The sequence below is a fragment of the Mesoplodon bidens genome (assembly GCF_964165515.1).
Source record: "Mesoplodon bidens genome assembly, chromosome: 6".
Lineage (NCBI taxonomy): Eukaryota > Metazoa > Chordata > Mammalia > Artiodactyla > Ziphiidae > Mesoplodon > Mesoplodon bidens.
In genome coordinates, this window is record NC_138162.1 from 118,517,732 (window position 1) to 118,533,901 (window position 16,170).

General features: G+C 44.5%; 1 protein-coding gene across 3 annotated transcripts in view; it reads left to right on the top strand.

Annotated features, from left to right (window-relative positions):
- Window positions 1–1,042: 1,042 nt before the first annotated feature.
- SPOCK3 (SPARC (osteonectin), cwcv and kazal like domains proteoglycan 3) overlaps window positions 1,043–16,170 on the top strand; it is a gene marked incomplete at both ends in the record, with an annotated part of 386,995 nt that continues 371,867 nt past the window's right edge. For all 3 annotated transcript variants that reach the window (XM_081237230.1, XM_081237231.1, XM_081237232.1), the window contains one exon: window positions 1,043–1,213. In XM_081237230.1, the coding sequence (XP_081093356.1) occupies window positions 1,043–1,213 (171 nt within the window). The remainder of the gene's footprint in view (window positions 1,214–16,170) is intronic.

Here is a 16,170-nt window from a genome sequence, read left to right on the forward strand (position 1 = left end):
CATCTAAGTCTGTGGGAGAGTCTGTCTTCGTCAGATTCTGCTCACAGGGGGCCAATGACTGATTGCCTTCCAGTTTATTTAGAATATGTGGAGAAGCCAGAGGGAGCCGAGTATTTTGTCATAAATGCAAATGTGGAAGGCAAAATGAGTTTCAAAGCTCTCTTCCAGGGTGCAGTAGGGAGACACAGACTGGGCTTTTAAGTTTTCGGTTCAAGTCCTAGAGCGTAAACTACAGCAGCCAAGGCGTTTTGTTGAAGGGGGAATAAGGTACAGCACGTGAGGGATGGGGGCGGGCGCACGCGCCCCACGTAGTTAAGATTCTCTCCTTAAAAAAAGAAGGGAAAGGAAAAGAACTTCCGCCCTTTAACATGAAGTTCACGCACACGTAGCTAAAATTTTCTGGACTCCGGCGCATCCCCGAGGCCCCGCGGGCGGCTTCCCCCGGGGCGGGCAGTCGGAGGAGCCGGACGGTGACGCACCGAGTCGTCCTCAGCTCGCGTCTCTCTCCGACCGCGCAGCGCGGAGCCGCAGGGCAGCGGCTGGGAGACCGCGAGCCCCGGTGCAGCTTGCGCCCCGGTGCCGAGCGCGCCCCGAGCCCCGCGCCCCCGGGAGCGAGGCCGGTCGGCGGCCGCGCCGGAGCCGGTGCGGAGGGGGCGGGAGGCGGATGCGGGTCCGCGCGGGCGCCGCGTCCTCCGCTTCCAGCCGAGTCGCATCCGGAGCGCCCGCAGCTCGGATCCGGGGAGGAAGGTGGGCCCGGAGGAGGCGGGACGGGAGAGGGGTCGGGGAGGGGTCCCGGGGAAGGGGGCGGGGAAGGGGAGCGTGGATGGGGGAGGGAAGGACGGAGGAGCGCGCAGAGCCGAGCGGCGGCCGCGGGTGGGCACGGGCGCGCGGGGCCGGCGGCGGCCACGGGAACCGGGAGCGGCTCCGGGAGCGTGTCCAGTGTGTCCGGCGGCGCCGGACCTCCTCCCGCCCCACCCAGCTCCCGGCCGAGACGCGCGGTCCGGGCCCTCGTGTGATCCGGCCCCGCTTTCTCCGTCCACAGATGCTCCGGGCGCCGGCCGTGCTGTGCGTGTGCGCGGCCGCCTGGTGCGCGCAGGCTCTGGCGGCGGCCGCGGGCCGGCCGGCCGGCGGCAATTTTCTGGACGACAAACAATGGCTCAGCACGGTGTCCCAGTACGACCGGGAGGCCGGACAGTGGAACCGATTCCGAGACGTAAGTCGGCGCCTTCCCGCGCGCGAGCGCGCTGCCCGGGGCGGGGTGGGGGTCGGGTTGGGGCGCGGGGAGGAAGTGGGCGCCTTGGAGGCCGCACCGTGCTGGGGGGTCGCCTACCCGGGGTCCTGGTGCCCCCAGGTCCCCACGGTCCTCTCCCCGCCCCCAAAGGTTCGCAAAGTGCCACCTGCCCAACTTTGCACGGGGCCTGGCGCTGGCGGGCACGGCCAGGGGGCTGGCGAGGCGCTACGCTGAGGTGGCCTCGATCTCGCGGCTGGCGGCGCAGCCGGTGGCCTGGGGGGCGGGAGCGGGAAGGTGTGGGCTCGTCGGCTCCCGCCCGCTCCCGGGGACTGAGGGTGTCTGGGGCCCCGGTGAGCGTCAGCCTCCACACCCGGCGAGGACCTGCACTCGATCACGATGCGCGGCGAGGGTGGGCCGCTGGGGCGGCAGTGACAGGGTTAAACTGGGGACCCCCCCCGACCCCTCCACCCCCCACGTCCCGCATCCTACTCGGGAGCTTCGTCCGGGACGATGAGGGCTATCGAGACGCAGCCTGTACCTGAGACCCGACCGCGGGTCGCTGCGCACCTGCTGGTCAGTGTCCATCCGCTGGTCAGTGTCCACCGCACGCGGACGCAACGGAGCCGCGGGGCTGGGCGCGGTGGTCTCGGTGGGGCTGCCCCTCCCCCCACCCCCTTAAGCCTCTGTGGTCGGGTTGGCAGACGCCAGCCGCGCTCCGCACACCTGAGGACCCTCTGGACCCGCCCGCAGCGCCTCGTGCGCAGAGGCGGATCTGCTCCCTCGGGCAGATCACACTCCGTGCTCATTTGGGAAATTGGGAAAGTGAGTGGAAGCTCGGGCTAATTTCATCCTGGGCCCTTTACCCCCAGCCGCTCGCAACACCCCACGTGGAGCCGATTCTGGCAGCCAGATTCTGCAAGAAACGCTCATTTTTACTTTAAAATTCGACGTGGCATCTCATTGATAATAGGCCTGCGTATAGGTGGTGGAAAACGATGATGGTCGCATTTAACAGGGCTCTGTCTTACATGCCTGTGAGTGAAGCCTAAGCAGCATTTTACTGCTGAGTACAATTTCTTTTACCGGCGAACCCCTTACCCTCCTGTTTTATTCAAGTTGATGCTGATGTCGAATACGATCCAAAAGGTCAGCAGGCGAATGAGATATTTCTAAACCTAGGGGAAAATTTCTGTCCATCCTGCCTTCATTTGGGTTGAACATTTGTAACTGTCTGAATAATGCTTCCTATTATGACATTTCGTTGCTGAATGGCTACTTTAAAAATCTTTAGAAAATGGATTTTATGCTTCCTTCTCTAAAACATATTTTAAAGCTTGAATACCTTAGTATTCTCTGACTTTATTCAAATTACTTTATTGAATTATTAAGAGCAAACCAGTGTGTACTCGGACAGTTTGTAAATGTGCTTGATTTAAACGACTGAGAAAGCTGAGTGGCCTGGAAGGATTAAATATTCCAGGATTCCTGCAGCCAGCTTCTACGGAGACCAAGTAGACTATTGTATTGCTACCATGTTTGCAGTTATTTTTATGTGTTCTCAGGGGCAAAATCCATCAAAATTATATTTTAAATTTAAGTAAAGGATTTACTGAGGTTTTTTTTTTTTAGCAAACATGTTTGAAGTACATGCAAATATACATGCAAATGTAATAGGGATTTATTTGAAAAACTTCTGCAAGGTTTTAGGCTTACCGTTTTAGTAAGACAGTTAAATTTTGTGGATGGCTTCTGGAGGGCAAGCAGGAGATAAGTGATTGTTCCCCCTTGAACCACCTGTAGCTTATTGTTAACATGATAAAAGGTGTGCTGACAGTGTGAGGTCTCAATGCTGAATGCACGCTGTACCCTTATTTAGACCGCCCACCCCACTGGCAATTTACATATTTTCTTTATGTTTTGGGGAATTGTTAGGCTGATAATTTCTTTCTTTTTCACAATGTTGTTTATTGGTTGGTTCATTTTAAACTGGGAACACATGGTTAGGAGGCATTGCTTGAAACAAGTCTGTACTGCACGGATCTACCTTCAAATGTTCTGCCTCAGCTCTGATATCTTAAATAATGGCGTTGCATACTCAGTTTGTATAAAGGCAAAGAAACAAGGAAATCTGAACCTCTTCTTTTGGAAACAGTTTGACTGAAGCACTATCTGTTTAGTGCTTTTCTCCTATTAAAATATAATTAATTTCATTTAGAAAAAAGCTTTGAGATTTCTTAGCATAATTGATGCTGAAATGACCTTCTTGTGGCTATTTTACACAGTTACCATTACTTTAGAAGTAACTCCTTAATGAAAGCTGGAAATATATTTTCTTTCGAATGATATTGGAAAACTATTTTGAATAATATTTGAAAATACAATTAATCATTCTATTTTAATTGAATAATTTTAAAAATAAATGTAGTCTTTAAGTAGGTTTTATATAATATAAATTGTTTTATATGGTAAAGCTTTAGAAATAAGGACCATGGTTAGGAAATATGTGAGAGCAGGTGAACAGAAGAAGCAGCATCGTTGATGACTCAGTGGTGAAGCGTGAGTCATCTTCCCAGTTTCCTCAGGATAAATCACAGAGAAATAAGAAAACCACAGGCACGCTTACAGTGAGTAAGTATTCACATAGGAGAAGCTTCAAGTAATTTTGACCACTCTATACCCTGTACTAGCAACGCTCTTTGAATAAACTTTTATTGCCCTTTTAAAGTGTACAAAATGACGTATAGACACAGAACTTTTATCCTTTTGAAAATTAAAAGGATATATTATATTTGGTTATTGGTATAAAATTCCTGTATAGATTCTAGTCTCCATGTTTTAGGAAAAAGTTTAATTTGCAGATAGAAAGAGGTCAACACATTTTAAAATAAGTGTGGTAGATTGAGCCAGCCTATTCAGGGTATAATGATGAGATGTTGAAGTAAAGCAGACAGAAAGCTCTCAACCTCAGGCTATGTTAAGTAGATAGATACACTGGTTGCGTGGCATTTCTACTTTTTTAGTTCTGTTGAGTGGTGATAAAATCCAGAGCCCAAGACTCCTCAGTGGGGGAGTTGTGGGAATACTACGACCTTCACCAGGTACAGGGTAGAGACCCCCCCTCACCCCGTTTTTGCAAACATGAATGTACACACCAGTCTATTAGGAGAATTGGATATCAGTATCATTATAAGGAAACCGTGAATCACATGGTTTATATATTATATATTTCAAACATTTATGACTTATAAGTCAATTAAACTATACTCTTTATCATGTAATAAATGAGTATGGAATTTGGAAACCAATAAATTAATCGGCAGTAAATGATATAATACCACCGTCAACCTTTTATATTATTGATTTCACTGGAGGACATATACTAATTAGGAATGATGGAAGGGATACTGTATGTTGGCCGCAGTACAATAAAAGTCTAGCAAAAGTGGCAGTGTTGGTCGTGCTAATTTTAAATAACTCATATAATCAAATCAGAATTCTGTCCTTAAATTGAAATTCCAGTGCTTCTGGGTTACATTTCTTTTTCAATAAAAATACCTGGGAGTGGTGGGTAGGGGGAAGAGGTAGGGATGAATAGGTGGATCACAGAGAAATCATTTTTTTAATCAAAGATACTTTAAAAAAATTTTTTTTCAGCAATATAGTCAATTTACAATGTTGTGTTAGTTTCAGGTCTACAATAAAGTGATTCAGTTATATATATATATATATATACACAAGATATATGTATGTATGTGTGTGTATATATATATATCTATACACACACACACAAGATATTGAGTATAGTTCACTGTGCTATACAGTAGGTCCTTGTTGATTATCTATTTTATATATAGTGGTATGTATATTTTAATCCCAAACTCCTAATTTATCCCTTCCACCAACCTTTCCCCTTCGGTAACCATAGTTTGTTTTCTATGTCTGTGAGTGAGTCTGTTTATGTTTTGTAAATAAGTTCATTTGTATCATTTTTTTAGATTCCACATATATGTGATATCGTATGATACTTGTCTTTCTCTGACTTAGTTCACTCAATATGATAATCTCTAGGTCCATCCATGTTGCTGCAATTGGCATTATTTCCTTCTTTTTTATGGCTGAGTAATATTCCGTTTACATATATGTACCACATATTCTTTATCCAGTCCTCTGTCCATTGACATTTAGGTTGCTTCCATGTCTTGGCTATTGTAAATAATGCTGCTGTGAACATTTGGGTGTGTGTATCTTTTTGGAATTAGTGTTTTCGTTTTCTTCAGATATGTACAGTATGGAGGTTCCTTAAAAAACTAAAAGTAGAGTTACCATATAATCCAGCGATCCCACTCCTGGGGATATATCTGGAGAAAGCTATAATTTGAAAGATACATGCACCACAGAGGATTTTTTGGGCAGTGAAAATAGTCTGTATGATAGTAAGATGGTAGAGACATGTCACTGTACATTTGTCCAAGCCCAAGGGTGAGCCCTAAGGTAAACCATGGACTTTGGGTGAGTATGATGTGTCCTGTAGTGGGATCAGTTGTAACATTGTAACAAATGTCGCATCTGGTGGGGAGGGTGACAAGGGAAATTCATGCACGTGTGGGCAGTGCGTATATGAGAAATCTCAGTACCTTCCTCTCAGTTTTTCTGTGAACCTAAAACTGCTCTACAGAAGTAGAGTCTTAAGGGGCTTCCCTGGCGCAGTGGTTAAGAATCCGCCTGCCAATTCAGGGGACACAGGTTTGAGCCCTGGTCCGGGAAGATCCCACATGCCGCGTAGCAACTAAGCCCGTGCACCACAACTACTGAGCCTGCGCTCTAGAGCCCACGAACCACAACTAGAGAAAGCCTGCGCGCAGCAAGGAAGACCCAACAGAGCCAAAAAAAAAAAAAAAAGAGTCAAAAAAAATCATAACCACAACTCCATCACCTCAAAAAACAGATTAAAAACCAGGGGCTCGTTTTGAACAGTTTTAAGAAGCAGTTACCATTTGTGTTGCAAAACCTGAAATCAACTTCAGTTACATTTGTTCCTTGAGTAATTTTTAATACTCTTTAGATGTATTGGAAGCAGTAGGTAGTAAAGTTTTACAATTTAACTTTAAAAATGCAACCTTAACGTAAATTAAGGGAAATGTGAAATGTGAAAATGTAAAATATAGGTCGAGATGTCTAAGAGGCACTCAAATTATAAGTTAGTCTTTTAAAAATGCCTGATTTGGATATACTGGATAGTAAGTAAACACTTACGGACTTCTTTTTTTTAAATTTTACTGAAGTATAGCTGATTTACAATGTTGTGCTAATTTCTGGTGTGCAGCAAATTGATTCAGTTATACGTGTGTGTATGTGTGTGTGTATGTATATATGGTCTTATTCTTTTCCATTGTTTACCACAGAATATTGAGTATATCAGTAGTTCCCTGTGCTCTACAGGAGGACCTTGTTGTTCATGTATTCTCTCTATAATAGTTTACATCTGCTGATCCCAAACTCTTATGAACTTTTTTCTTTTTCTTTCCCTTTTCATTTGAGTTGGGGTTCGAGCGTACAGATTATTTGAGAGAGAAGGCTGGTGGGGAGGGATGTTTCCGCGTCCTTAGTGGCTGCCGAGGAATAAAGCGCCCCCCAATGCCCCCCCCAACCCCGGCATCTGTTAACTGGGACACAGCTGTTAGAAAGTAAATAGGATGGTTTCTGTGCCCACTCCAAGGAAAGGACTCTTGATTTAAAAGGCATTACATACGGTATTTGTTTCTCCCTTTCTGACTTACTTCACCTTGTATGCTAACACATATATATGGAATCTAAAAAGAAATTAAAAAGGTTCTGACGAACCTAGGGGCAGGACAGGAATAAATACACAGACATAGAGAATGGACTTGAGGACACGGGGAGGGGGAAGGGTAAGCTGGGACAAAGTGAGAGAGTGGCATGGACATATATACACTACCAAATGTAAAATAGATAGCTAGTGGGAAGCAGCCGCATAGCACAGGGAGATCAGCTCGGTGCTTTGTGACCACCTAGAGGGGTGGGATAGGGAGGATGGGAGGAAGACGCAAGAGGGAGGAGATATGGGGATATATGTATATGTATAGCTGATTCACTTTGTTGTAAAGCAGAAACTAACACACCATTGTAAAGCAATTATACTCCAATAAAGATGTTAAAAAAATAAAAATAAAAGGCATTACAGTTCAGTCAATGGAAATCTTTAAAAGACCCCTCTCAGTGAGTTTCTTAGGTTTACAAAGGGCCCTGGCTGTGTGTCCTGACTACCCGGTGTCCCCTCAAAACTGAGGCTCTTTTTTTATTGAGATATAATTGACAAATACAATTGTATATATTTAAGGTGTATGGTGTGATGATCTCATATTCATATGTCTTGTGAAATGACCCCTTTTGTGGTACTTTAATAGTAGGCAAGACTTGTATTACTTTGCTTTTCAACAATATGCACCAAAAATAAAATTAAACAATTAATAACAATTTGGGGAAATTTAACACATTAGACCATTATTCTCTCTGTTCAGGCATGCTTTCTCAATAGTGCATATCCAATTCTGATTTTTTTTCAAGTATATTTTTAGTGCTTCTCACTATGAAGCCACATTTTAAAATGTGACACTATTATGTTTTATCACAGTTGAGAACATGGAGTCTTCTTGGGAATTCTTCACAGTTAATTCCTTGCATTTTCACGATTGTTTTTCTCTGTGTCTTTTAATCTTTTGATGACAGTGGGCCACAGTGTGTTTAAAAATCCAAATCCGTAGCAGCCTTTGTAGACAGTGTCTGTATTTGTAGATCAGAGCTGGTGAAGACTATAGCATGAGGTGCTTTTTTATCTTGGACTGTTGTTCATATTGTTGAAATGAGGGGGGTTACTAGAGAGACAGGCGGTTGACCTCCTAAAGGAAGCAACAGGCTTTAAAGGCCATGGGCCAGTGAGTGGCCTCAGCAGCAAGGGGCCATCCCCATGCAGCATCCTGACCTCTTCTGGTCATCAGGGTCCTGGTTAAGCCATGGCCCTGGTTAAGCCCTGGCCCTGTTTAAGCACTGATTTTATACAGTGTCCACATCCCTGTTTCTTATCACTATCCCCCCCCATACTCACCACGGTGTCAGGATGTAGGGTAGGTTTAGTTAAGTCAGCATCATGTGAGGAAGCAGGTCAGACGATGCCCAGGGATCTGCCGTTTGTGCAGATGGGCTCCTGGGTGGAGCTGACCCCGCATTGTCAGACCCCATGAGGAGGCCTGAACTGAGTACAAAATTTAGTCGATTCGCCTTAGCTTCGTTCTGACAGATAGAAGTTAGGGGCGTGGGTAACACTTTAACTCTCCAGCTCTCATAACTTCTAGTGAATTATTAGGAAAATGTAGCTAAGAGGACTGAGAAATAAGTTACCCTATATGTGTGTGTGAATACGTGTTCTGTATGTGTCTATGTGTGTACATATAGGTCTGTGCATAAACGTATATGTGTTGTATATATGGTTTACCTGTGTGTGTGCCTCTTCAAATAGGTAACATTAAATAATTAGAAAACCAAAGTGTTGGTATATTGTATTATAGATATTATTTTTATATGTTAATTAGAAAGCAGACAGTCCCCCTAAAACGTTAAGACATGGATCAGTGTTTTTTTTTCTGGTTAAGTTTTCCACATCTCATGAATTGAGAACATGATCTCATTTACTGTTATGTGTGTGTTCCCTGTGTGCTTTCCTGGTTCTTACGGGAAGTCAGCTTGTTGGGGGTTATATGCTAGATATACTTTTATAAACTTTTAGCTAGATATACAAAAGGAACAGCAAGCACTGCTATAAAGCATCTATTTTCCTGCTCTTACGATAAGACTGGTTTTATTTTATTTTTTGCTTGTAGTAGAGTTGATTTACAATGTTAATTTATGCTGTACAGCAAAGTGATTCAGTTATACATACATATACATTCTTTTTTTTCATATTCTTTTATATTATGGTTTATCACAGGATATTGGGTATAGCTCTCTGTGCTGTACAGTAGGACCTTGTTGTTTATCCATCCTTTTGAATATATGTAATAGCTCACATCTGCTAATCCCAAACTCCCACTCTGCCCCTCCCCCACCCTCTCCCCCTTGGCAACCGTAAGTCTGTTTTCTATGTCTGTGAGTCTATTTCTGCTTTGTAGATAAGTTCATTTGTGTCATATTCTGGATTCCACACATAAGTGATATCATATGATATTTGTCTTTCTCTGAATTACTTCACTTACTGTGATCATCTCCAGGTCCATCCATGTTGCTGCAAATGGCATTATTTCATTCTTTTTTATGGCTCAGTAATATTCCATTGTATATATGCACCACATCTTCTTTATCCATTTATCTGTTGATGGACATTTAGGTTGTTTCCATGTAAGACTGCTTTTAGATCTCAGGCCTCTGACTCAGAGTAACATTTTCTGTTCTTATACAACTTTAGTTTTCATGATCTGGGCCAGAATTCTTTTATTTTACTCTCTGTATTTACTTTTTAAGCAATCTGTGAATCTTCTACATTCACCATCCAAGTCCCATGCGCTCCTGGAGCATCTACATGCGTCGTTCCATCTATGAACACCCTTTAATCTTTTCAGCTCTTTCTACTTCTGTGAGCTTACAGATTTCCCTGCCCTGTTGGGCTGTGAACTCTATACCACAGTAGACTGTGCTCTCTCCACCCCACACCCCTGCAGTTCATGGGCATCCGCACAGTGACCAGCTGGGAGTAAGGATTAGATAACACTGACCACGAAGGAGCCCTATGTGAGATTCACCTGCCACCTGCCCAGTCGCAAGGAAAGCCTTTCAGATCTGTGTGCTTTCTAGGGAACATTTCCCTTTCTGGCCACCCCCCACCCAGTTTTGTAATTTGAATGAATATTTAATTGTTATAAAATGTCAGGTGTCAAATCCTAAACTGCCTTCGCCCATCAGTCCACAGTGTGCCCAGGTGGACGTGCTGGGTCACTGTGACCATGTCCACTTGACCGTGGACTGTGATCCTGTGCATCCCTGCATCCCCTCTGCCAGTCCATCTACTTCTTCTGCAGTTTCTCTTTGACCACAGAACATTGTTGCTCTAAAGCCTTTAGAGATCTTTTGCTGCCCACTAGGTAATATCAAACCCAGTGTCCCCCCTGTCTTATTTGACTACTGCACTTCAATTCATAGATGTGCGTCTGAGTCCAGACAGCTCACGGCGCATCCAGATGTATTCGTTTCCGTCACTTCTGCCTCACTTACAATTGCTGGTATTTCAGGTAGCGATGTGTTGGGTTCCTGCCTAAGGGGACTGAATCTGAGTGCCCGGGTACAGATGGGATTTCACCTCCCCACCGTGTAACCGGCCCTCAGGAAGCGGGTGGTCCAGGCCTGGGATTCAGTCATCCTCTCGGGTCTCCATCAGTGGCCACTTTCTGTCCAGCAGGAGGGACTTGAGAGAGTGGGGGACACACAGCTTGTGCTGGAAAGGACTGCAGGTGGCCAGGTGGGACTGTCCCACAGGCCAGGAGTGAGGGACATGGCTCCCTTCCCTTCTCCAAGGGCAGCCGGGATGTCAGCTTATCACAGGGGTGGGAGGGATGCTGGGAGGAAGGTGGCCAGGCGGGTACAGGGAGGAGGATACAGGTCACTACTGGGCTTGTTTCAACCATCTCAGTATTTCTTGGAAGTACTCCCTGTGCCCACGGAAGGGATTTTTATTATTTCCAGTGAGCTGTTTGCCTTGACCTCGACCTTTTTTCCTCCTGGGTCACAGGGCTCCCAAGGACCAGTCAGGGCTTCCCCAGTCCCGACATTTTGGATCTCGCACTGCGGTATGATGCTTCTTGGCCTATAATTACTATTTTTCGGTGTCTGGTAGGTGCCAGACATATTAAGTATATTATTACATTTAGTAGAATCTTTAAAAAATATTTTTAATTGTAGTAAAAAACACATAATATAGCATTTACCATATTTTCCATTTTTCAGTGTATAGTATAGTGGCTTAAGTGTATCCACGTTGTTGTACAACCATCTGTAGAGCATTTTCATGTTGCAAAACTGAAAGTGCACCTGGTAAACCACCCCTGTTCCCCTCCCGCAACCTTTGGCCATCGCCCGTCTACTTTCTGCTTATATTAATTTGACGACTTTAGGCGTGTCCTGTAAGTAGAATCATAGAGGATTTGTCGTCTTGTGATTGGCTGTTTTATTGAGCACAATGCCCTCAGAGTTTATCCATGTTGTTGCAGATGGCAGGATGTCCTTCCTTTTTAAAGCTGAATGATATTCCACGGTGTGTATACACCACACACATTTGTTTATCCATTCATCCATGGATGGACACTAGGATCACTTTCACCTCTTGGCTGTAGAAATAGACTGCCTTGAACATAGGTGTGCAAATATATCTTCAGGATCCTGCTTTCAATTCTTTGGATATATACTCAGAATTGGGATTGCTGGCTCATATGGTAGTTCTATTAAAAAATTTTTTAGGAACCTCCATACTGTTCTCCATAGTGACTGCACCAATTTACTTTCCCACCAACAGTGCACAAGGGTTCCAGTTTCTCCACATCCTTACCAACACCTGTTTCTGGTTTTTGATGATGGCCATCCCAACAGCTATGAGGTGATATCTCACTGTAGTTTTGATTTGCATTTCCCCCATGATTAGAGATGTTGAGCATCTTTTCGTGTACCCGTTGGCTATTTGTGTGCCACCTGGAGAAATGTCTATTCAAGTCCTTTGCCCATTTTTATTATTTTTTTTACCAACCTAAGAAGTAGACATTATTGATATTTGTTTTACAAATGGGGCAGACTTATTTTCAACAAGCTTAATTAACATGCTTAAGATTAGTGAGACTGGGCTTCCCTGGTGGCGCAGTGGTTGAGAGTCTGCTTGCCGATGCAGGGGACGCCGGTTCGTGCCCCAGTCCAGGAAGATCCCACGTGCCGCGGAGCGGCTGGGCCCGTGAGCCATGGCCGCTGGGCCTGCGCGTCCAGAGCCTGTGCTCCGCAACGGGAGAGGCCACAGCAGTGAGAGGCCCGCGTACTGCAAAAATAAATAAGTAAATGAAAAGATTAGTGAGACTACTAGCTCTAAAGATCATGTTTATTTATTTGTCCGTTTCTTATTAACAGTTGACCACTTTCAATGAGTAATTACAAGCAACTCAAATTAGTTTTTTTTTTTCCATTTGAAATGTTATGTTGGGTCCTTTTAAATGGTCACAATTACCATCTTTTTGGTTCTTGTCTGTTAGACCAATAAATTGATAAAGACTTGGCATTTTTATTACGATTATGGAGGGAGTGTCTCTTATACAGAGTTACAGTGATATTACTATAGCTTGACCGTTTCATCTTGAAGCTACAATAGAAGACTTCCAGTAGAACAGCGTTTATCCGGACAGGCATAGTACATGTGAGCATGCATAGTACCAGCATTTTTACTTAGTAAGGAATTCTTTCGATATCACAGTGCAGTTCTGAATATATCTTCGGTGGGCAGGAGTGCTGTGAAAAGGAACACTAATGTGTCCTTACGTGGCTGGGACTGGGCTTCTGAGGACACCTACAGCATCTTTGGGAACCAGTCTTCACCACTGTGCCTGCATTCCACCTGCTACAGTTGTGGATTTATTTTCAAAGTCAAGAAAGTGGAAAAGGAATCATGTCTTACAATTTTAGACTAGAAATCCAGAAATTTTTATCGTATACAGTCAACACCTACGCCTGTGTGATCACTGTTGAACGGGTGCTGACCCAGCCTGCCAAGTTCTATCTGTGGTAGATCACTTATTTTTCTGTATTTCCCATGTTGATTATCAAAGATTGATGGAACACCGTTGATTTTTAAAAAAATGAAATTGCGTCGTATTTCAGATAGGTTAGAGCATGTCTTGCTTTTAAAATACTTTTGTTGTCTACTTCTGTTTGGAGACTTCTCCATCTAGAATTTCGTTGACGTTATTCAGTATGAACTATTTCATTGAACACGAATTCTCTGCCTTTAGAGTTTTGTAACAAAAGAGCCAAGTTAATTAGCTGCCACACTGAGGAAAATATGGAGTGACTTGAGATTTAATAATTTCTGTATTTTATAGTTATTTTGGTATGTGTTGCATGTTCCAGATAATTCTGTGGGTTTTTTACTCTTAGCATAAGGAAAAGCCCATTATTTAGCAGGAATAAAAGAAGGAGGAGGGCCAGAAATGCAAACTTAATCTAATTGTGTCCCCAAATAGATAAAACATTGCAGGCCATTAGCTTCCTGAATCTGGTAAAATGCTTACTAGCTCTAGCTCCTAAAATAGTAATTTGATGGTCCCTTAATCACAGCTCATTTTGACTCTTCTATCACCAGCTTACTCCATGACTTTCAAAATATTACGTGGGGCTTTCTAGGCAGGATCGTCTCAAACGTCTGAAATATGGGCTTGCTAGTTGCCTGGACGCATAGTATTAGCATCTGCTGAAGAGCCGTTTTAGAATATGGGGATATTTCTAGGCCGTCTGTAGCGTACAGTGTAGGGTGAAGTTACAGTCGTCCAGTAGGACCGGCCTGGTGACATCTGCTCTTCTTCCCCAAGTCCCCGGGCAGTCACATTCACCTCAATGAACATTCCCTGAGGCACAGCTTTTCTGGAACATTGTATCAACAAGCACTACCTTCGTATGACCTGCAAAATGTTTCTTTTTTTTTTTTTTTATTCTTTTTTAAAATTTTTGGCTGTGTTGGGTCCTCGTTTCTGTGCGAGGGCTTTCTCTAGTTGTGGCAAGCGGGGGCCACTCTTCATCGCGGTGCGCGGGCCTCTCACTGTCGTGGCCTCTCTTGTTGCGGAGCACAGGCTCCAGACGCGCATGCTCAGTAGTTGTGGCTCACGGGCCCAGTTGCTCCGCAGCATGTGGGATCTTCCCAGACCGGGGCTCGAACCCGTGTCCCTTGCATTAGCAGGCAGATTCTCAACCACTGCGCCACCAGGGAAGCCCCAAAATGTTTCTTTGACATGAAACATAATTTCTTGGAGTTCAGATGTTAAACACTTTATTGTTTTAAAGGACTGTTGGACTTCCTGAAACTATGTGAATCAAGGGTGCACTCCATGCTGGTGACTGAGGCGCTGCTGGTTTGGAAGCTGTGACGTTTGAAAGTCACCCCCAGGGAAAGTCATGGTTTTAGGTAGATCATCACGTTGATCACGTTATCCTCAGAATTTCTTGTTGATGACACATGCCTCCTTGGCTTGCTGGTGTTGTCGCTGAAAATCGTTTGTTTCAGAATTGAATGCTTTCACTTATTTTTTTATTTCACATATTTGCCTAAGTAAAAGAATTTAAAACACGGGAAAATTGCCAGTGGGGAATGACATGTTTAATTCGGATAGCAAATTAATAGTCAAGATAGGAGAAGACATCTCGCGAATAGGAAGTATTGGGGGGGGGATGCATTTTGAACGTTTGCCGTGCATCCAGTTTTGAATATCACTGAGAACCGCCACAGGTTATAGGTCAGGCTGTGGGACCTGCAAATCCAGTTTCAGAACTGCTTTGTTTGCTGAGTAGCCGAAAGCCAGCTGGCCTTTGCTGCCGAAAGCCTTGTGTTTATTCTTTGACTGAGGGCCTCTTTATTTACACGTGCTGCTGGTCTGACTTGTGGTTTGGGAGGCTGGGTCACCACAGTCACAGGTGACAAAGGCACTTCTGCTGGTCCCCTGCTCATGCTGGTCTTGGGTGTAGCTCCCTCACCTGCTACCCAGATCAGAAGAAGAGTAAAGCACCAAATGTCATCTAGGGCGAAGCCGACGACCGTGGGGCTCTGGGACATGTATGTGCCTGTTCACATAATCTTTTTCTGAGCTGAAAGCTATTCGCTGACTTCTAATTGGTCTGCCTGTGTGTGTGCCCTGAATGGCTCTCAAGTTTCCTTATTCCATAGCTGTCACCTTGGACTCCAAAAATAAGTTCTTTGTGAGCAATAATCCTTGTAAGTAGTAGGTAGTTCTAGGTATAGGTGGTCTTATGTGTAATTAAAACCCATTTGTTCTTAATTGTTGAACTTGAATAACTAATTTTCACTTTTTCATTGTTGGGTTAGACTGCAGTGTTTCTGATTTGTATTTGTGGTTGAATAAAAACCTTTTTTAAATTGTAGTTCTTGGGTTTAACTTTTTTAAATTTGAATTAAACTATAAATTTAAAGAACTTTCTCCTTGATGGTATGATGACACTTGTACAGTTTAATTTTTACAGGGGTTTAGCAGTATTGATGTCACAATATCAGTATAGCCATTTCTGCAGAGCTTAGGACAGTCTTCAGCTTCCAGCTGTGCAGAGATTTTCCTAAGGCTCTCAGAGTTTCAGGGCAATATTTACTGAAGTGTGTGGGCCCCTGTTCTCCCGCACTGTCCCCACCAGCTCACCTGCAAGGTCCCTCAAGGTCTTCTCTCATCCTTGGCTGGGCTCCCCCCTTTCAACCTGGGCTAGTCTTGTGGATGGATGGCTTCCGTGTTTCTAGGCTCTTCTGTGCCTACAGCATCTAATGCTTTATCAATACATTAATTTCTCCCAAAGTACAGCTTGTATAGGTGTGGGGTCATCTTAGAGGGATACTGTGTGATTCCTAAACCTGTTAGGGTTGAGGTTCGCTGTTTGCAATCGTAAAACATACTTGGAGGAGGATTGTTCATCAGATGGGCTCTGAAGTGAGCGAGAGAAATAGCTCAGGAGAGAGACAGAGGGTGCTTCCGAGGCTGGTCTGAGGTTCTGCAGCAGGTGGGTGACAGAAATTCCTCTTCAGGCCGGGTGAGCCCGGCCCACTCGTGATTTCAGTGGAGCTCAGCCTCGGGGAGAGACGGTACCAGCCACAGGGACACTGCTTCCTGCTGCTGGAACCAGGTGTCTGAAGCCTC